The sequence below is a fragment of the Phyllobates terribilis genome, unplaced genomic scaffold (genome assembly GCF_046119375.1).
Source record: "Phyllobates terribilis strain yellow unplaced genomic scaffold, ASM4611937v1 Scaffold_14__1_contigs__length_39327217, whole genome shotgun sequence".
Lineage (NCBI taxonomy): Eukaryota > Metazoa > Chordata > Amphibia > Anura > Dendrobatidae > Phyllobates > Phyllobates terribilis.
Genome location: NW_027362774.1, coordinates 31245430 through 31268312, shown reverse-complemented (window position 1 = coordinate 31268312; position 22883 = coordinate 31245430). Strand labels below are relative to the sequence as shown.

At 47.7% G+C, this 22883-nt stretch overlaps 1 protein-coding gene across 3 annotated transcripts in view; it reads left to right on the top strand.

Annotated features, from left to right (window-relative positions):
* LOC141175879 (cocaine esterase-like) overlaps positions 1-22883 on the top strand; it is a 28936-nt gene that overhangs the window by 3091 nt on the left and 2962 nt on the right. Inside the window, exons 2-10 of one of the 3 annotated variants that reach the window (XM_073659853.1) lie at positions 6008-6209; positions 12704-12842; positions 12947-13080; positions 13263-13416; positions 13622-13735; positions 13802-13897; positions 13970-14110; positions 16512-16589; positions 16668-16815. In XM_073659853.1, coding sequence (XP_073515954.1) covers positions 6008-6209; positions 12704-12842; positions 12947-13080; positions 13263-13416; positions 13622-13735; positions 13802-13897; positions 13970-14110; positions 16512-16589; positions 16668-16815 — 1206 coding nt within the window. Of the gene's footprint in view, positions 1-6007; positions 6210-12703; positions 12843-12946; positions 13081-13262; positions 13417-13564; positions 13736-13801; positions 13898-13969; positions 14111-16511; positions 16590-16667; positions 16816-22883 lie in introns of all 3 variants that reach the window. The other 2 variants (XM_073659854.1, XM_073659855.1) reach the window with 2 other exon arrangements.

Sequence of the window (22883 nt, the reverse complement as noted above, 5' to 3'; positions counted from 1 at the left end):
ACCGGTGAGGAGCAAGCTGCCGCCATCCACCATCAGGCGGCAGGAGAAGCGCCGTGGGGACAGGGGGCAGGGAGTAATGTCCCTAAACTCTGACCCAGGTACTTCACTTGCAGCTGAGGATCCTAAAGACAGCGAATTGAGCGAGGAAGTCAAGAGACTTGAAAGGGAAGAGCGAGAGGACGCCACGTCTTCCCAGGAACCCTCTTCTGGTGACAGTCTTGATGAGGGAGAGGGGGAGTGGTCACAGAAAAAGAAAAAGGGTAACAGGAAAACGGCCAGAGGTAGGAGGGGGACCAGGTCTCGAGCTGCCTCTTTGGAGTGCGACCCCTTTGACTCTCTGGCCGTGATCCAGGCGCCATTGGAGGGTTCAGCCGCCCCCCCTCTGGTGGATCTCTCCAACCGGTTCGGGGCTCTCCAGGACCTCCCTCTGGAGGGGGGAAGTGGGGACCCGGGGCCGGAGGTTGCGGACAAGGTGGTTGGGGCTCAGGAGATGGCTGGGTCTTCCTCTCGGGGGGCAAATACAAAGCCCTCTGGGGGGACGACTAACCCAGGACCACCAGACGAGGGTAAGAATGTATGTAAGGAGAGAATGGACGAGTCTGTTTGTCTTAAGCGCACTAAAAACCCGTCATTATCAGAGGAAGAGGTTGGGACTGTCAGTGGTGGGAAGAAAAAGGCTATCTAATTCAATCAATCATGATGGCGGCACCCACCCCGTTGACGCTAGCAACTATTAACGTTTGCAGCATAAAGTCAGATGCGGCAAGGTACACGGCCTTTCATTTTCTCGGCCAACTTGACGCCGACATTTTGTTTTTGCAGGAGACCAGGTTGACCGATATATCAACCTTGCATAAAGCAAGGCGGGAGTGGAGGCATGGACCCTCCTACTGGTCTCTTGCGGCCGAGCCGTATAGCGGGGTGGCGGTCCTTTTTAAGACCGCAGCGGTTGAATGCAGACGAGTGATCGAATTAGAAATGGGGAGATGCTTGATCCTAGATGTCTCCATGGGGGGACAAGAGCTTCGGCTCATTAACATCTACGGTCCCCAGTCCAAGTGGGACCGCAAATGTCTCTTCCTGAAGATCAAACCTTTTTTATTTTCAAGTCGGCAGGTGGTCTTCGGAGGGGATTTCAACAACGTCACGAGATCCTGTGATAGAGGAGGTTCCGGAGACCAGCTGGCTTATGACTGCGTCGCGTTAAACAGGATAGTGAGTGAGGCTCGCCTGGTGGATGTCCACATCCGGCACAACCCGGGCGACACGGGTTTCACCTTTTTTAGAGGTAGTCAGTGCAGGTCTAGGCTAGATAGGTTTTATTTGAAGGAGGAGGCCGTCTCTTCACCGTTGTCGGTTGTGGAGGTGGAGTTCTCCGATCACTGTTTGATTATGTTTTCTCTGAACGTTACAGAGACTCCTCGGATGGGAAGAGGCTATTGGAAGCTGAATTCGTCACTCCTTGAGGAAGAAGCTGTAAGACGGTCTTTTGAGGAATTCTTTCAGAGCCAGGTACCATTGCTGGGCCTAAGTAACACTAAGTCAGAGTGGTGGGAGATGTTCAAACATCGGGTGGCGAGATTCTTCCGGCAGCTCTCGAACCTCAGAAGCCTGAACAGGGATCGCCTGTATCAGAGCCTGAGGAGGAAACTCGAGCATCTTGTCTCGACTGGAGGTAGCCGCGAGGAGATCTCCAGAGTGAAGTCCTTGCTGAAGAGGTGTCAGTACGATAGGCACGCATCTTTGGTTTTCGAGAGGGACTACGGGAAGTACTGCTCGCCCGACCCTTACAGAAACTGTAAGATGTCAGTGAATAGTAAGATAGTGACGGGGCTGGTGGACAGTACGGGGTCCCTGAGAAGGTCCAGATCAGGGATCTTGGAGGTCGTCAGTTCCTACTACTCGCACCTCTTGGGAAGGAGGGAGCTGGATCGTGACGGGATGTCGGTTTTCCTGGCTGAATCCGTTCCTGAGCCAGGGGCTGACCTCTCGCTGGGCGATTTGGCAGAAACGATCAAAGAAGAGGAAGTGAGACTGGCGATCGATGGGCTTAGGCCCAAAAAGTCGCCAGGTCCGGATGGCTTAACATCCGAGTTCTTTAGGACCTTTAGGGACTCTTTGGTCCCCCTCTTGACTCAGGTGTTTAACGAGTGTCTCTCCTCGGGCACTCTGCCGAGATCATTAAGGAGGTCAGCTTTGATCATTTTGTCAAAGGGTAAGGATCCGTCACGCATTGAGAACTGGCGTCCCATAGCACTTCTCAATGTGGACAGGAAGATTTTGGCTAAGATACTTTTCAACAGGCTGGTGAAGTTTGCACCCCGGCTCCTTTCGGAGGTTCAGCACTGTTGCGTTCCTGGCCGTAGCACTTTTAGTGCTGTTCTAGGTGTCCGAGAGGCCGTGGAGCAAGGCAGGGCGGGCCTTTGGAAGGGGTTCTTGCTGACCCTGGATCAGGCAAAAGCCTTTGATCGGGTTAACCACGAGTACCTCTGGTCCACTCTTTTGAGGTATGGTCTGCCTGGAGGGTTTGTGGACTGGCTTAAGACCTTGTATGCAGGGGCTGAGACTTTCCCTCTGGTGAATGGGTGGATTGGACGACCTTTCGGGGTAGGATCCGGTGTCCGTCAGGGCTGTCCTCTTAGCCCTTTGCTTTACGCGTTTGCGATCGATCCCTTCCTCAGAGGGATCGATTGTGGACCGTTGGCGGGGGTGCGGATGGGCGGGGCGGCGCCGGAGGCTATCCTGAGGGTGGTGGCCTATGCGGACGATGTCACCGTCTTTGTTTCTTCGCAAGAGGAGGCAGCGGCGGTGATGTCAGAAGTGGAGCGCTACTCGGAGGCATCCGGGTCCAAGGTCAACCAGGATAAGTGTGAGAGTCTCTGGCTGGGAGGCGGAGATCCCGGGTTTGATCTTCCGGACACCCTCCCCGAACCCCAAGAACATGCCAAAGTCCTGGGCATCGAATTCGGCCAGGGTGATTACCCCACGAAAAACTGGGAAGGCAGAATCAAAGGTGTCGCCAAAAGAGTGGACCAATGGAGGGGTTGGTCTTTGACCCTGAGGGAAAGGGTTGGCCTGTGCAAGGCTTTCCTGCTCCCCTTGCTAATCTACCTGGGCAGCGTCTGTGTCTTGCCAGAGCCTCTCTGGACACGGGTCTACAGTCTGTTCTTCCAGATGTTATGGGGGAACAGACTGAACCTAGTCAAGCGGGAGGTCACTTACCGCACGAGGAGACTAGGGGGTTTGAATATGGTGAACCCCGTGGTGTTCCTAGTGAACACCTTCTTGAAAGTGAATGTGGCAAACCTCTGGAAAGAGAGGGCTCCTCCGTGGGTATTCTCCTGCAAGGGATGGTTTCAGCCTTTCTTCCAGGAATGGGAGACAGGGGGAAGAGTGAAGGATCTCCGCACACCACACGGGCATCTCCCGGCTTACGTTACCCCGGTTCTGAAAATGATCCGCCGGTGGGGTCTGGGAATGTGGGAGGTGAGATCCCTCCCGAGGAAACTCCTCGATATGAGGGTCTTGCTTTCTCGTTTTCAGAGTCCATTGGTCCTCAAAGACTGCCCAAGTCGGGATCTGGAGGTTGGGTTGAGTTTGTTAAATTCTAGCAGGATCCCCAAGAAGTACTGGGACTTGACTTGGCGCTGCTTCCATGGTAAGCTGTATGTGAGGGACAATTTGAAGTACAGGAGCTCCGAGGACAGGAATTGCCCCCGTGAGGCTTGTGCTAACGTGCTGGAAAGCATGGAGCACTTCCTGCTTCATTGTCCCTTTAATACAGAGGTGTACAACAGGGTGGGGGCTTCCATTGGTTGGCCGCGGCTGGCTACTCTGTCCTACGCCGGGTGGGCCTATGGAGCGTTTGGAGACCTTGGGAGAAGGGACCGAGACACTTTATTCATAGTCAGCGCAGTGGTGAGGTATTTCACGTGGAACGTACGAGTTTTAGTCTCGACGCAGAGTAAAATCCTCCATGTAGATGAAGTCTGTAGGAACATCCTAGGTGACCTGGTGAAGGTACGTTCTCTGGAGTATGAAAGACTGGGTGCCCGGAGGGCGGCCCGTCTCTGGAGGGGCTTTTCCTTCAGGGTGCCTTAGTCCGGTAGTACTCCTATATCCTGGTGGTGGGCCGATGTCTTTTCACCCTAGATTTTTGTTTTGTATTTCTGTCTCCTGAATAGAAGGTTTGCCGGCATCGAACTTGAGCCTTGGATGGTGAGTGTGTAGGTTGTGTTCTGTATATATTGTATATAATGTATAATAGGGGGTTTTAGTTAGGATGGGTGGGGGATTTGGGGGGGGGTTCTTCATCAGCGGTGATAAGAGGACTGATCTGGCCTGGTCCAGGCCCCGCCTGGGGAAAAACTTTTGTTCATGTCACTATTGTATATCTTGTTATTTTTGGTTTTCTGTGGTGTGAATGAGGTGCGGTAAGGGGGTGACTAAGGTCAGGCAGTGGGACCAGTAGGTTAGTGTTAGTGTCCGGTTGTATATACGTTATATTAGGTTTAGTGTTTTATTGTATATAATCTTGTATATAGGACGGTGTTTTATGTGTATATAGGACGGTGTGAGCGTTGTGTGGGATTGTATATAGTAGTATGAATGAAGCTGGGCCGGGGGTCTTATAGGTTGTATAATAGTTATTTCTTCTCTATGTATATATTCCTGGGGGGATTCTGTTCTTTCTCTGTAGGTCGGATCTTCTATTTTCTGTGATTTGTGTCGGGTTTTGTCGTCTTGTTCTGCAGTTTTGTTCTTGTGTTTTGTGTCCTGTAATGTTTTCTTCTATAAATAAAAAAGACCTACAATCTATTACTCCCTGTTATCAGCCATTACTGGGGAGGAGACTGTAGGACAGGAGACTACAATCTATTACCCCCTGTTATCAGCCATTACTGGAGGGAGGTGACTGTAGGACAGGAGACTACAATCTATTACTCCCTGTTATCAGCCACTACTGGAGGGAGGAGACTGTAGGACAGGAGACTACAATCTATTACCCCCTGTTATCAGCCATTACTGGGGGAGGAGACTGTAGGACAGGAGACTACAATCTATTACTCCCTGTTATCAGCCATTACTGGGGGAGGTGACTGTAGGACAGGAGACTACAATCTATTACTCCCTGTTATCAGCTATTACTGGGGAGGTGACTGTAGGACAGGAGACTACAATCTATTTCTCCCTGTTATCAGCCATTACTGGGGGAGGCGACTGTAGGACAGGAGACTACAATCTATTACTCCCTGTTATCAGCCATTACTGGGGAGGTGACTGTAGGACAGGTGACTACAATCTATTACTCCCTGTTATCAGCCATTACTGGGTGAGGTGACTGTAGGACAGGAGACTACAATCTATTACTCCCTGTTATCAGCCATTACTAGGGGATGTGACTGTAGGACAGGAGACTACAATCTATTACTCCCTGTTATCAGCCATTACTGGGTGAGGTGACTGTAGGACAGGTGACTACAATCTATTACTCCCTGTTATCAGCCATTACTAGGGGAGGTGACTACAGTTTATTGCTGTCACGCTTCTCATGGAAGCAGGACGGCACACGGAGAGACAGCTGGGAGCGGGAGCTCTGTTTTACCCTCGCCCTGTGTTGTCTGAGTAGTGTTCTGCCCACGGAAGACCCCGGGTCTTCACACCAGGTAGTTGTAAGGCTATCACTGGCAACTCCCAAGTGCAAGAGGAGCATATATACCAGAGGGGAGCGGCCAACACAGAACAGCTGGGACAATCCAGGATGGAGACCTCCAGGAGATCAACTGAACCGATTAACCCTTGCAAGGAAACCTGCACTGCTAATAGGAAGGTGAAGCAGCTCTAATCAGTGCAGGCTTACAAGTAACCAGACTCCGCGATCTACAGTGGCCGCTCTCTGTCTCGGTATCCCCATGACAATTTCTTTCTGTTATCAGCCTTCTCAGGTTGGCCAGTGGCTGACATTTTGTAGTCATTATAACTGGTCATTGCTTTCTGTTATCTGCAGGTGCAGAGAGTGACCGTCCATCTCTGATCACTAAGTACGGGCGGCTCCGTGGGGTAACGGTGTCGGTAAAGGGAAACCGAGCGGCTCGAGCCTTCTATGGAATCCCATACGCCAAACCTCCAGTGGAGGGGTTACGCTTTTCACACCCAGAACCCCCTGAAGCCTGGACCTCGGTAAGGGAGGCTGCAGAGCATCCCGCCATGTGCGTAAGGGTTGATACCTGATACGCGGTTTTACAGCCGTCCGCACGCATTGTCGAGCGCCAGAATGTGAGACTGGAGCTGTCTGATCACTGAGCCTTCCAGGGTCCAGAACAAAATCCCCCCGGAGGAGCAGGACGATAGGAGGATTCACTGGCTCTCGGGAACTTTGCCACCGCTTCCGGGGGTCAGCGGGGGTCTCCTATTATTCCAGGATGTGATTCTTAATCATGTAAAGACACAAGAGCCGCTCAGGAGCACCGGCATCTATAGACGATGCGTCACACACCCATCAGTCCCGTCATACAGATACATATACGGGGTCCTACAGATACAGCCGGTGAAATAAGTATTGGACACGTCACCAATGTTCTCAGTAAATCTATTGGTAAAGGTGCTATTGACTTGAAATTCTCCCCAGATGTTGGTAACAGCCCATCACATCCACACAGGAAAGAAGTCACCATAGATGTCCATAAATGATGTGTAATAATGAGAGGTGACACCGGGAAAAGTACTGACATGTAATAAATACTTGGTACAAAAGCCTTTGTTGGTGATGAAACTTTAAGACCCCTTCTGTATGGAGAAACTAGTCGCAGGCATTGCTCACGAGGAATTTCAGCTCATTCTTCCACACAAGCACTCGTCACATCCGGAAGCTTCCGTGGCTCCTTCTATGATCTTTGAGCTTTAGTTCCTTCCATACATTTTATATTGGATTCATGTCCGGTGATCGGCTCGGCCGTTCTAGCAGCCTTATTCTCTGTCTCTGACACCAGTTGAGAGTTTCCTTGGCCGTGTGTTTGGGATCATTGTCTTGCTGAAATGTTCACCCTCGTTTCACCTTCATCATCCTGATAGATGGCAGCAGATTTTTATTTAGAATGTTTCAGTACATTTATCCATTCATCCTTCCTCCGATATGAAGTTTGCCAGTGCCGTATGCTAAAAACCAGCCGCACACCATGATGTTCCCACCTCCACACTTCACTGTTGGTATGGTGTTTTCGGGGTGACATGTAGTGTCTTTTGACCTCTTAACATGGTGTGTATTATGGCATCCAAAGAATTCAATGCTGGTAAGCATGCTTTTTGTTCAGCAAAGGAGTCTTGTGTGATGAGTGTGCATACAGGCCATGGAGGTTGTGTGGTGAGCGTGCATACAGGCCATGGAGGGTGTGTGGTGAGCGTGCATACAGGCCGTGGAGGTTGTGTAGTGAGCGTCCATACAGGCCAAGGAGGTTGTGTGGTGAGCGTGCATACAGGCCATGGAGGTTGCGTGGTGAGCGTGCATACAGGCCATGGAGGTTGCGTGGTGAGCGTGCATACAGGCCATGGAGGTTGTGTGGTGAGCGTGCATACAGGCCATGGAGGTTGCGTGGTGAGCGTGCATACAGGCCATGGAGGTTGTGTGGTGAGTGTGCATACAGGCCATGGAGGTTGTGTGGTGAGCGTGCATACAGGCCATGGAGGTTGTGTAGTGAGCGTACATACAGGCCATGGAGGTTGTGTGGTGAGCATGCATACAGGCCATGGAGGTTGTGTGGTGAGCGTGCATACATGCCATGGAGGTTGTGTGGTGAGTGTGCATACAGGCCATGGAGGTTGTGTGGTGAGTGTGTATACAGGCCATGGAGGTTGTGTGGTGAGCGTTCATACAGGCCATGTAGGGTGCATTATGAGCGTGCATACAGGCCATGGAGGCTGTGTGGTGAGCGTGCATACAGGCCATGGAGGCTGTGTGGTGAGCGTGCATACAGGTCATGGAGGCTGTGTGGTGAGCGTGCATACAGGTCATGGAGGGTGCGCGATGAGTGTGCATACAGGCCATGGAGGGTGCGTGAAGAGTGTGCATACAGTCCATGGAGGGTGTGTGATGAGCGTTCATACAGTCCATTGAGGGTGCGTGATGAGCGTGCATACAGGCCATGGAAGGTGCGTGGTGGGCATGCATACAGGTCATGGAGGTTGCATGGTGAGCATTCTACAGGCCATGGAGGTTGTGTGGTGAGCGTGCATACAGGCCATGGAGGTTGGGTGGTGAGCGTGCATACAGGCGATGGAGGTTGGGTGGTGAGCGTGCATACAGGCCATGGAGGTTGAGTGCATTACTTATTGTTTTCTTGTCCCTGCTGACTCCAGGTCTTTCTCTAGCTCTGCACAGATGGTCCTTGGTTCTTGGACCACTCTACTGATAATTCTTTTCACTCTGTGTGAAATCTTGCACCTGCTTGTGGCCGGATTATGGTGAAATCTTGCAGGGAGCACCTGGTCGTGGCCGGTCTATGGTGAAATCTTGCAGGGAGCACCTGGTCATGGCTGGTCTATGGTGAAACCTTGCAGGGAGCACCAGGTCGTGGCTGGTCTATGGTGAAATCTTGCAGGGAGCACCTGGTCGTGGCCGGTTTATGGTGAAATCTTGCAGGGAGCACCTGGTCATGGCTGGTTTATGGTGAAATCTTGTGGGAAGCACCTGGTCATGGCTGGTTTATAGTGAAATGTTCTTTCTACTTCCGGATTGTCGCCCCAGCAGTTCTCACTGTAACCTTTAGTAGTTTAGAAATTCTTCTGTAACCAATGCCATCAGGATGCTTTGCAACAATAAGGTTGTGAAGGTCTTGAGACAGCTCACTGGTGTTAGCCATCATGGGATGTTTCTTGTGTGACACCTTGGTAATGAGACACCTTTTTATAGGTCATCAGATGAACCAGCTGATATTATTGGTCACTTAGTGGCAGGATTGCTTCCTACTTACTGATAGATCTCAGTCAGTGTCAGGACTTTCCTGGGCTTTTTGCTCCTCTTTTTCTTGGGATCAGTACTTTTTCCCGGTGTCATTTCTCATTATTACACATAATTTATGGACATCTATGGTGATTTCTTTCCTGTGTGGATTGGATGAGTTGTTACCGACATCTGGAGAGAATTTCATGTCAATAGCACCTTTACCAATAGATTTACTTAGAAAACTGGCGACGCGTCCAATACTTATTTCTCCTGCTGTATATATGGGGTCATGTGGATGTATACTTACAACCTAAAACAGATATATATACGGGGTCATACATTGATATATATATACGGGTCATACATTGATATATACGGGGTCATACATTGATATATATATACGGGGTCATACATTGATATATACGGGGTCATACATTGATATATATACGGGGTCATACATTGATATATATGGGGTCATACATTGATATATACGGGGTCATACATTGATATATATATATGGGGTCATACATTGATATATATATACGGGTCATACATTGATATATATGGGGTCATACATTGATATATACGGGGTCATACATTGATATATATATACGGGGTCATACATTGATATATATGGGGTCATACATTGATATATACGGGTCATACATTGATATATACGGGGTCATACATTGATATATACGGGGTCATACATTGATATATATATACGGGGTCATACATTGATATATACGGGGTCATACATTGATATATATGGGGTCATACATTGATATATACAGGGTCATACATTGATATATATACGGGGTCATACATTGATATATATATACGGGGTCATACATTGATATATATATACGGGGTCATACATTGATATATATACGGGGTCATACATTGATATATATATATACGGGGTCATACATTGATATATACAGGGTCATACATTGATATATATACGGGGTCATACATTGATATATATACGGGGTCATACATTGATATATATACAGGGTCATATATTGATATATATACGGGGTCATACATTGATATATACGGGGTCATACATTGATATATATGGGGTCATACATTGATATATACGGGGTCATACATTGATATATATACAGGGTCATATATTGATATATATACGGGGTCATACATTGATATATACGGGGTCATACATTGATATATACGGGGTCATACATTGATATATATATACGGGGTCATACATTGATATATATATACGGGGTCATACATTGATATATACGGGGTCATACATTGATATATACAGGGTCATACATTGATATATATACGGGGTCATACATTGATATATATACGGGGTCATACATTGATATATATACAGGGTCATACATTGATATATATACGGGGTCATACATTGATATATATATACGGGGTCATACATTGATATATATATACGGGGTCATACATTGATATATATACGGGGTCATACATTGATATATATATATACGGGGTCATACATTGATATATACAGGGTCATACATTGATATATATACGGGGTCATACATTGATATATATACGGGGTCATACATTGATATATATATACAGGGTCATACATTGATATATATACGGGGTCATACATTGATATATATATACGGGGTCATACATTGATATATACGGGGTCATACATTGATATATATACAGGGTCATACATTGATATATATACAGGGTCATATATTGATATATATACGGGGTCATACATTGATATATACGGGGTCATACATTGATATATACGGGGTCATACATTGATATATATGGGGTCATACATTGATATATACAGGGTCATACATTGATATATATACGGGGTCATACATTGATATATATACGGGGTCATACATTGATATATATATACAGGGTCATACATTGATATATATACGGGGTCATACATTGATATATATATACGGGGTCATACATTGATATATACGGGGTCATACATTGATATATATACAGGGTCATACATTGATATATATACAGGGTCATATATTGATATATATACGGGGTCATACATTGATATATACGGGGTCATACATTGATATATACGGGGTCATACATTGATATATATGGGGTCATACATTGATATATACAGGGTCATACATTGATATATATACGGGGTCATACATTGATATATATATACGGGGTCATACATTGATATATATATACGGGGTCATACATTGATATATATACGGGGTCATACATTGATATATATATATACGGGGTCATACATTGATATATACAGGGTCATACATTGATATATATACGGGGTCATACATTGATATATATACGGGGTCATACATTGATATATATACAGGGTCATACATTGATATATATACGGGGTCATACATTGATATATATATACGGGGTCATACATTGATATATATATACGGGGTCATACATTGATATATATACGGGGTCATACATTGATATATATATACGGGGTCATACATTGATATATACAGGGTCATACATTGATATATATACGGGGTCATACATTGATATATATACGGGGTCATACATTGATATATATATACAGGGTCATACATTGATATATATACGGGGTCATACATTGATATATATATACGGGGTCATACATTGATATATACGGGGTCATACATTGATATATATACAGGGTCATATATTGATATATATGGGGTCATACATTGATATATATGGGGTCATACATTGATATATATACAGGGTCATACATTGATATATACGGGGTCATACATTGATATATATGGGGTCATACATTGATATATATGGGGTCATACATTGATATATACGGGGTCATACATTGATATATATATACGGGGTCATACATTGATATATACGGGGTCATACATTGATATATACGGGGTCATACATTGATATATATACGGGGTCATACATTGATATATATATACGGGGTCATACATTGATATATATATATTCGGGGTCGTACATTGATATATATACGGGGTCATACATTGATATATATACGGGGTCGTACATTGATATATATACGGGGTCGTACATTGATATATATACGGGGTCATACATTGATATATATACGGGGTCATACATTGATATATATATACGGGGTCATACATTGATATATATACGGGGTCTTACATTGATATATATACGGGGTCATACATTGATATATATACGGGGTCATACATTGATATATATACGGGGTCATACATTGATATATATATACAGGGTCATACATTGATATATACGGGGTCATACATTGATATATATATACGGGGTCATACATTGATATATATACGGGGTCATACATTGATATATATACGGGGTCATACATTGATATATATATACAGGGTCATACATTGATATATACGGGGTCATACATTGATATATATATACGGGGTCATACATTGATATATACGGGGTCATACATTGATATATATATACGGGGTCATACATTGATATATATATACGGGGTCATACATTGATATATACGGGGTCATACATTGATATATATATACGGGGTCATACATTGATATATATATACGGGGTCATACATTGATATATATATACGGGGTCATACATTGATATATACGGGGTCATACATTGATATATACGGGGTCATACATTGATATATATATACGGGGTCATACATTGATATATATATACGGGGTCATACATTGATATATATATACGGGGTCATACATTGATATATACGGGGTCATTGTGCTGCTCGTTGTGGTGATGTCCCCTCAGGTGTCTCCAGTCGGCGGAGCTATTACAGAAGATTCACGCGCTGTTTCGGGCTCCGATGACGCTGCCGCCATTTTCTGAGGACTGCTTGTACCTCGACGTCTACACTCCAGCAGAGCAGGGCGGTGGCAGATATTTTCCGGTGAGAGTTCTCCTTTATGTTCCTCTGGGGTCTCGCTGCGGTGTCCTCTCCGGCGTCTGCACGTCGGCTGCACAGTGACTTCTCCCGGCTCGTGTTCTCTGCAGGTCATGGTCTTCATACATGGTGGAGCGCTGTTGACGGGTGGAGCCGCTTTCTACGATGGTTCTGCGCTGAGCGCCTATGAGGAGGTGGTGCTGGTGGTCCTACAGTACCGGCTGGGAATCTTGGGTTTCCTCAGGTAAGTGACAAGTGGAGAAGAGAAGTAGAGATTCAGTAGGACAAGCATCTTCCATGTCCAGATTCCCCTACAGGCCTCCATACTGCTCGCCCGCTCTGCGAGGCATGAGGACATCTTACGTGGTGGTCCATCATGTCCCATGCCGCTGATCCCAGCCTATGAGCAGCTTCATGTCCCCGCAGCACCGGTGACGGACAGGCGTTTGGGAACTACGGCTTCTTGGATCAGGTGGCGGCTCTGCGGTGGATTCAGGAGAACATTGCGGATTTCGGAGGTGATCCCAACGCTGTGACTATATTGGGTGAATCGGCCGGAGCCGTGAGCGTCTCCGCACTGGTGAGAGCCTCTGCCCCTTTATGACCTGACATCGTTGCGCTCAGGTCAACGTTTTCCAGGCCCGGGGGGCTCGTGGGCAATTCATAAAGGGACTGATGCAAAAAAAACACATGCGGCCCCTATAAGTGATAGTTGTTTCTGTGACTAGGACCCCCAGAGCCGCAGCAGACACCATGTAATGGATTCCACCTTGTATGGCTTTCAGATGACCTCCCCCTTGGGCAAAGGCTTGTTCCACAGAGCCATCGCTGAGAGTGGAGTCACCCTCATCCCCGGAGTGATGGTGCACATGACGGCCCACCTGCGTGACTTCCGAGATGTAAGACCCCTGTCCCCTCACTTAGTGACACAATGACAGGACACACAGCTGACCACCTCTCCACAGATGGTGGCCACCTTCTCTGGCTGTGAGCCCGGCTCCTTGGTGGACTGTCTGAGGAAGAAATCCACGGATGAAATCCTCACGGTGATGTCACAGATGGTCAGTAACGAGCAGACCCCGTGATGTCACATCCATCGCTCTGCAATGACACGTCCTGTCTGCTCCACACAGACCCTCCCGAGTCTACCTGTGTGTGTGGATGGGGTCTTCCTCACCAGACCCCCAGAGGAGACCCTCGCTACCAAGCAAAGCCACAATGTCCCCTTCATTATAGGAGTCAACAACCAGGAATGTGGCTGGATGCTCCCGAAGGTGAGAGCTGTAATAATGTCTGTACACGGTGACTGCACCAGCAGAACAGTGAGTGCAGCTCTGGAGGATAATACAGGATGTAACTCAGGATCAGTAATGTAATGTATGTACACAGTGACTGCACCAGCAGAATAGTGAGTGCAGCTCTGGAGTATAATACAGGAGGTAACTCAGGATCAGTAATGTAATGTATGTACAAAGTGACTGCTCCAGCAGAATAGTGAGTGCAGCTCTGGAGTATAATACAGGAGGTAACTCAGGATCAGTACAGGATTAGTAATGTAATGTATGTACACAGTGACTGCACCAGCAGAATAGTGAGTGCAGCTCTGGAGTATAATACAGGATGTAACTCAGGATCAGTAATGTAATGCATGTACACAGTGACTGCACCAGCAGAATAGTGAGAGCAGCTCTGGAGTATAATACAGGATGTAACTCAGGATCAGTAATGTAATGTATGTGCACAGTGACTCCACCAGCAGAATAGTGAGTGCAGCTCTGGAGTATAATACAGGATGTAACTCAGGATCAGTAATGTAATGTATGTACACAGTGACTTCACCAGCAGAATAGTGAGCGCAGCTCTGGAGTATAATACAGGAGGTAACTCAGGATCAGTAATGTAATGTATGTACACAGTAAGTGCACCAGCAGAATAGTGAGCGCAGCTCTGGAGTATAATACAGGATGTAACTCAGGATCAGTAATGTAATGTATGTACACAGTGACTGCACCAGCAGAATAGTGAGCGCAGCTCTGGAGTATAATACAGGATGTAACTCAGGATCAGTAATGTAATGTATGTACACAGTGACTGCACCAGCAGAATAGTGAGTGCAGCTCTGGAGTATAATACAGGATGTAACTCAGGATCAGTAATGTAATGTATGTACACCGTGACTGCACCAGCAGAATAGTGAGTGCAGCTCTGGAGTATAATACAGGATGTAACTCAGGATCAGTAATGTAATGTATGTACACAGTGACTGCACCAGCAGAATAGTGAGTGCAGCTCTGGAGTATAATACAGGATGTAACTCAGGATCAGTAATGTAATGTATGTACACCGTGACTGCACCAGCAGAATAGTGAGTGCAGCTCTGGAGTATAATACAGGATGTAACTCAGGATCAGTAATGTAATGTATGTACACCGTGACTGCACCAGCAGAATAGTGAGTGCAGCTCTGGAGTATAATACAGGATGTAACTCAGGATCAGTAATGTAATGTATGTACACAGTGACTGCAACAGCAGAATAGTGAGTGCAGCTCTGGAGTATAATACAGGATGTAACTCAGGACCAGTAATGTAATGTATGTACACAGTGACTGCACCAGCAGAATAGTGAGCGCAGCTCTGGAGTATAATACAGGATGTAACTCAGGATCAGTAATGTAATGTATGTACACAGTGACTGCACCAGCAGAATAGTGAGTGCAGCTCTGGAGTATAATACAGGAGGTAACTCAGGATCAGTAATGTAATGTATGTACACAGTGACTGCACCAGCAGAATAGTGAGTGCAGCTCTGGAGTATAATACAGGATGTAACTCAGGATCAGTAATGTAATGTATGTACACAGTGACTGCACCAGCAGAATAGTGAGTGCAGCTCTGGAGTATAATACAGGAGGTAACTCAGGATCAGTAATGTAATGTATGTACACAGTGAGTGCATAAGCAGAATAGTGAGTGCAGCTCTGGAGTATAATACAGGATGTAACTCAAGATAAGTATTGTAATGTATGTACACAGTGACTGCACCAGCAGAATAGTGAGTGCAGCTCTGGAGTATAATACAGGATGTAACTCAGGATCAGTAATGTAATGTATGTACACAGTGAGTGCATCAGCAGAATAGTGAGTGCAGCTCTGGAGTATAATACAGGAGGTAACTCAGGATCAGTAATGTAATGTATGTACACAGTGACTGCACCAGCAGAATAGTGAGTGCAGCTCTGGAGTATAATACAGGAGGTAACTCAGGATCAGTAATGTAATGTATGTACACAGTGACTGCACCAGCAGAATAGTGAGTGCAGCTCTGGAGTATAATACAGGATGTAACTCAGGATCAGTAATGTAATGTATGTACACAGTGACTGCACCAGCAGAATAGTGAGCGCAGCTCTGGAGTATAATACAGGATGTAACTCAGGATCAGTAATGTAATGTATGTACACAGTGACTGCACCAGCAGAATAGTGAGTGCAGCTCTGGAGTGTAATACAGGATGTAACTCAGGATCAGTAATGTAATGTATGTACACAGTGAGTGCATCAGCAGAATAGTGAGTGCAGCTCTGGAGTATAATACAGGATGTAACGCAGATACATTATATAAGATATCTGTGGCATGAGGTAAATGTTGAGGGTAATGGTTTGTCTTGTCTTCAGCTCCTTAATGCCTCTGAGATATTGGAGGAGATGGATAAATTCACCGTACAGGAGACGTTGGAGAACTTTCCTCACCTGGTGAGACCTCTCTTCCTCAGTCTCGGGGGTGATGGGTGTAATGTCGGCCTGGTTGTCATCTTCTTGCTGTTATTTCAGGGCATCAGCTCCCCCATGATCCCTTCATTACTTGAGGAGTATTTTGGGGACACAGATAACCCCGCGGAGCTCAGAAACAGATTCCTGGACTTGTGTGGTGACGTCTCTCTGGTCGTCCCGTCGTTCCGAGTAGCCAGATACCACCGAGGTACGGGCAGGGTCTGTGGTCGTTATCACCGCTTCCTCTGTAGTGCCATAAACATGAGGAAGGTGGAAAATGTACCTGAAATGTTAATTTCCTTGAGTCCTCAGGCAGCAGATGAAAGGGTTAATGACGCCTCGTCTGCTCAGATAGAAGAGACATATTAATTAGCAGTTCATGAGAATTAGGCCAATTATCCAATCCTGCCCTCTACAAATATACTACTAAAGCGAGGGGGAGACGGATGGTGTGGAGCAGTGAAATCATGGGAGGGATGTTGTGCTCCAGGAAACGAAAATTTCAGGCAAATTTTCCACTTCCTCATCGTCCTCCGGCCGCACGCGAAATGGACTTAGAAAGCAGTACAAAGAAGCATGCGAAGATGCCTCCCGCCATGCACCTGTCGTTGCAGAGTTGCAAAAATCACCGTCCACGTCCTTGTCCCAGTGCAGCGTTCAGTTGTCCCTACCCCATTCCTTGGAATGCAAGCGCAAGTATGCAGCCAGCCACCCACAGGTTGCAATACTATACTGCCACATTTTTTACAGCTGCTTGCACTTGAAATGTGGCCTTTTAGGTTTGTGGAGGCGAAAGCTTTGCACAACCTCATGGCGGCGGCTGCCGGGTGTCCATACTCGATCCCCAGCCGCCACTATATTTCCCGGTATCGCCTCCGCCTTCCACAAGCACGGGTCCCACAACATTACCCGTGCCCTCCCCAGTGCACTTACTGGGAAGGACCGCCTAACCACAAACACGTGGACAGGTGAATGTGGCCAGGGATGGTACGGAGCCAGTCCACATTAAAAATGCTGCCATAGAGTCTCCGGGAACCTTCCAACACCCACACGCTTTTCTTAGCCAGGCCTGCTTCTCGGCAGGGTTGGTCGGGCCCACCAAAGAACCGGAGACTCCTCCAGTGGGCTCTGGCTTCTCCTTCAGGAGAGTTCATAGTGCCGAGGTGAGACCATGATGATGATAGAGACCACCATTTGCTTAGTTTTCTGTTACTTGGAATGCAAGCGCAATTATGCAGCCAGCCACCCACCCACAGGCTGCAATACTATACTGCCAAATTTTTGACAGCACTTGAAATGTGGCCTTTTAGGCTCGTGGAGGCGGAAGCTGTCCACAACCTCATGGCGGCGGCCGGGTGTCCATACTCGGATCCCAGCCGCCACTATTTGTCCCAGTGTCGTCTCCGCCTTCCACAAGCATGGGTCAAACAACATTACCTGTGCCCTCCCCAGTGCACTTACTGGGAAGGACCGCCTAACCAGAAACACGTGGTCAAGTGAATGGGGACGGTACGGAGCCAGTCCACAGCTTGTCGGTGAGTTGTATTTCACCACAGCCATATTTTTTAGCTCGGTGAAAGGACTGACTTTTGGGAAACCGTATCTACTCCGGCTGTCATTTCTCCGTCACCAGGTTCCAGCCATTGTCACACACGACCATGCCTGGCTGTATGTTTAGCGGTGAGAGCCACAGATCAGGCTGCAGTGTTACAGCTTTCAACAATTCTGCAGCACTGGGCGGTTTGTCACCTAAGCATTAAGCATGTTATCTTCATCACAGCCTGTTGCCGCTTGGCCGCGGCAGTGCTGCAGTACTTTCAGCTTGTGACTGATGTGGTCTTTCGGAGATGAAGGCCAAACTGGAGGAGGAGGAGGTGCAGGAGCTGAACAGTGTGATTACATTGAGGTTACATTGGCGACTCTGGTTTTTATACTAAAGAAATACCCTACTGTGTTGTTTTTTTTTACGTTATTTTTTAAGACAAATGCATTCACCGGGAAATGTCATTTTAACATTTTACAACCTTATCTGGCCATGTGGTGTGTGACACATCATCAGACACATCCTGTTTCATTTATGATGGAGGGACTATGAAAGCCACAAACTTATTTTTATAGGGCCATCAGGCGGCCCTTACTATTCTTAAAGGGCCAGCAGTCGGCCCTTGCTATAGTTAGAGAGCCATCAGCCGGCTATGCTTTGTTGTTCCCATTATAAACGAGTGGGTCTCCTATACTGTTATTGCACATGCAGTAACTGCAAGGGCTGCCAAAAATTTGGAGGCACTCCAATGCCCCGTGCAAGAGACGTAGAGGTCAGAGAGCCTCCTAAAAACAATGTTCCCATTATTAGGAAGTGGGTCTCCCATAGTGTTTGCCTATGCAGTGACGCAACGGCTGCCAAAAATTTGGAGGCACTTCAATGCCCCTTGGAAGAGACATGGAGGTTAGAGGGCCTCCTAAAAACAATGTTCCCATTATTAGGAAGTGGGTCTCCCATAGTATTTGCCTATGCAGTGAAGCAATGGCTGCCAAAAATTTGGAGGAACTCCAATGCCCCGTGCAAGAGACTTAGAGGTCAGAGAGCCTCCTAAAAACAATGTTCCCATTATTAGAAAGTGGATCTCCCATAGTGTTTGCCTATGCAGTGAAGCAACAGCTGCCAAACATTTGAAGGAACTCCAATGCCCCTTGCAAGAGACGTAGATATGTTGATATGGTGGTGATATGGAGGTGGAGGATGAGGATGCGAAGAAGGAGGAGGACAAGAGCAAATAGACAAAATCAGGAAGCGTACACCCATGTCTGGGTGTGAAGACAGAGGTGCATGGGACTAGAGTTACACCTCCCCCAAAAAATACACTGTATTTGAGTTTATGTTACGCTGCTATCATTCGGTGGTGTTGAGAAGTCGGGCCCAATCCAGCCCTTGTTCATTTTTATAAGAGTCAGCCTGTCAGCATTTTCAGTTGACAGGCGGATGCGCTTATCAGTTATAATTCCACCAGCGGCACTAAAAACCCGCTCTGATAAAACGCTGGCGGCAGGGCAGGCCAGGACCTCCAAGGCATAGAGAGCCAGCTTGGATACCCAATAATTATAAGGCACAGAGGAATCACGGAGGACGTTGATACGGTCGGCAAGGTACTCCCTCACCATCTTCCGAAACTTTGCACTCCTTGTGAGAGTACCCCGCGCCTCAGGGCCTGTGCAATGTGAGGGTGTGAGAAAACTCTCCCAGAACTTTGACAGTGTTCCCCTGCCTCTGCTGGATTGAAGTTGTGTCTCTCTCGCCTGTACTCCTTGGTTGTCCAACGAACTGTGCCCTCTGCCGCCAGCGTTTTCAGATGGGAATTTTTTCACTAATTCCGCAACAAGGGCCTTCTGGTACTGCCCCATTTTATTAGGCTTCTGCAAAGGAATAAGAGACATAAAGTTCTCCTTGTAGCGTGGGTCTAGAAGCGTCACCAACCAGTAATGACTGTCACCCAAAATTTGGACAACGCAAGGGTCACGGGAAAGGCAGCGTAACATAAACTCAGCCATGTGTGCCAGACTGTAAAGAGGCAAGACTTCAGTGTCCTCACCAAGAGGATGACTGACCATGCTCTCCTCCTCATCCTCCTCCTCTTCCTCCTCCTCCCTATCCTCAGGCCATCCACGCTGAACAGACGGTATGGCAGTTGTGCAGGTAGTACCGTCTATAGCGCAGGAAACTAGCTCCTGTTCTTCCTCCTCTTCCTCATTGTCAACCAATCCACATTGGGATGAGATGAGGCTTGGCTGTGTGTAATCACCCTGTACGGTTCCTTGCTCCATCTCATCGTGCTCCGCCTGCAATGCATCCTCTTTGATTGTGAGCAGAGAGCATTTCAGAAGACAGAGAAAGGGGATGGTGACGCTAATTATGGCGTTATCGCCGCTCACCATCTTGGTGGAGTCCTCAAAGTTTTGGAGGATGGTACAGATTTCTGACATTCATGTCCACTCCTGAGGTTTTATGTGTGGAGTCTGACCTGAATACCGATGGCCTTGTTCAAGCAGGTAGTCAATAACTGCCCTCTTCTGCTCACAAATCCTTCCCAACAGCTGCAATGTAGAGTTCCAATGCGTGGGGACATCGCAGATCAGTCGGTGAGCCGGAACCTTCAAACGCTGCTGAAGCACGGCAAGAGCGGCGGGAGCTGTAGCTGACTTTCTAAAATGGGCACACAGGCGGCGTACTTTGACAAGCAGATCTGACAGATCCGGGTAGGTTTTGAGAAACCGCTGAACCAAGGTTAAGCACATGGGCCAGTCATGGTACGTGTGTGAACTCGCCTCGCCTCAGAGCCGCCATCAGGTTACGGCCATTGTCACACACGACCATGCCTGCTTGTAGGTTCAGCGGTGTGAGCCACAGATCTGCCTGCTCTTTCAGAGCTGTCCACAACTCTTCAGCATTGTGTGGTTTGTCACCTAAGCATATTAGCTTCAGCACAGCCTGTTGCCGCTTGGCCGAGGCAGTGCTGCAGTGCTTCCAGCTTGCGACTGATGTGGTCACGTCAGAGATGGATGCTGCTGAAGAGGAGGAGGAGGTGCAGGAGCTGTAGAAGCTGGGGGCAACCCTGATTGACCCAGGGCCCGCAATCCTCGGCGTCGGGAGGACGTGTTCCATCCCAAGGTCCGACTGGGTCCCGGCTTCCACTATGTTAACCCTGTGTGCCGTCAGCGAGATGTACCGTCCCTGCCCACAAGCACTTGTCCACAAGTCCGTAGTTAGGTGGACTTTCCCAGTAACTGCGTTGTTGAGGGCACGGCTAATGTTGTGGGACACGTGCTTATGTAATGCGGGGATGGCACACCGGGAGAAATAGTGGCGGCTGGGGACTGAGTACCAAGGGACGGCCGCTGCCCTGAGGTTGCGGAAAGCCTCTGTCTCTATGAGCCTGAAAGGCAACATTTTGAGCGCAAGCATTCGCGAAATGTGTAAATTTAGTAGTGTGGCCTGTGGGGCGTTAGCTGCATATTTGCGCTTGCGTTCCAAGGACTGGGGTGGGGACAACTGAACACTGCACTGGGACAAGGACGTGGACGTGCTTCCTGATGCTGCTAGTTGAGAGTGTTCAACGAAAGGTGCAGGGCGGGAGGCATATTGGCATGCACCATGGACAGGGGATTGGCGTGCACGCACAATAGTGGAACAAGCAGTGGTGCCACCCGCAGACACTGTTCCTGGACCCTGGGGTTCGGCCCACTTAGTCGGGTGCTTTGCTGCCATGTGCCTGATCATGCTGGTGGAGGTCAGGCTGCTAGCTTTGCTACCCCTGCTGATGCTGGCTTGGCAGGTGGTGCAAATGGCCTTTTTGGGGTTATCGGCAGAGTCTTTAAAAAACAACCAGACTCGGGAAGACCTAACAGTTGTACTGGCAACTTCTGTCGTGTTGGTGTTACTGTTATGATCTGCTACAGGGACTAAGGAAAGACAGGAGAACTGTCCCTACAATAGAACTAAACTAGATCCCTACGATGAACCTGATCCTGCGATCAGACCCGCTAAAGTCCTCGGCTAGTCTGAACGAAGACCTATAGATGTGGGGGAGGGATCCCTACAAGAACTAGGGACTGGGATAAGTTGGACACCTCCTAGCAGAAATAGTAGCAGTCAAAGACAAACACACAACAAAAAGCAAAGAGGTCAGAAGACCTAGCAAAACTAACAGAGAACGGCAACAGAGCACCAAGCTAGCTCAAGAGTAGTAAATACAATGAAGTCCAGCAAGACCAGGAGGGCGGAGCCGGATTAAATAGGCAAAAATGGTCATGTGACCAGCAACCTAAAAAAAGCCTAACAGGAGAGTTCTAACAGTTACGGGTAACGGTTGCCTGCCTTCTGTCTGCGGCCACCACACTGCTTCTTCCTGCCTGTTGGGGTGCTCTGCCTCCCTCCCCCTGTGTGCTGCTGGCCTCACTCTGCATGTCCTCCTGCCAGGTTGGGTCAGTTACTATATCATCCACCACCTCGTCTTCCACTTCCGCACCCTGGTCCTCCTCCTGACTTTCTGACAATTGTGTCTCATCATCGTCCACCTCTTGTGACACTTTCCCACCTTCGCCTTCGTGTGACCGTGGCTGCTCAAATATTTGGGCATCGCTACACGCGATCTCCTCTTGCCCCGCTTCAAGTGGACCGGGCTAGAGGCCCGAATCTATAAATGGAAAAGTGAACAGCTCTTCAGAGTGTCCAAGTGTGGAATCAGTTGTCTCCAGGCACTCGGCATGGTGAGAGGAAGGAGG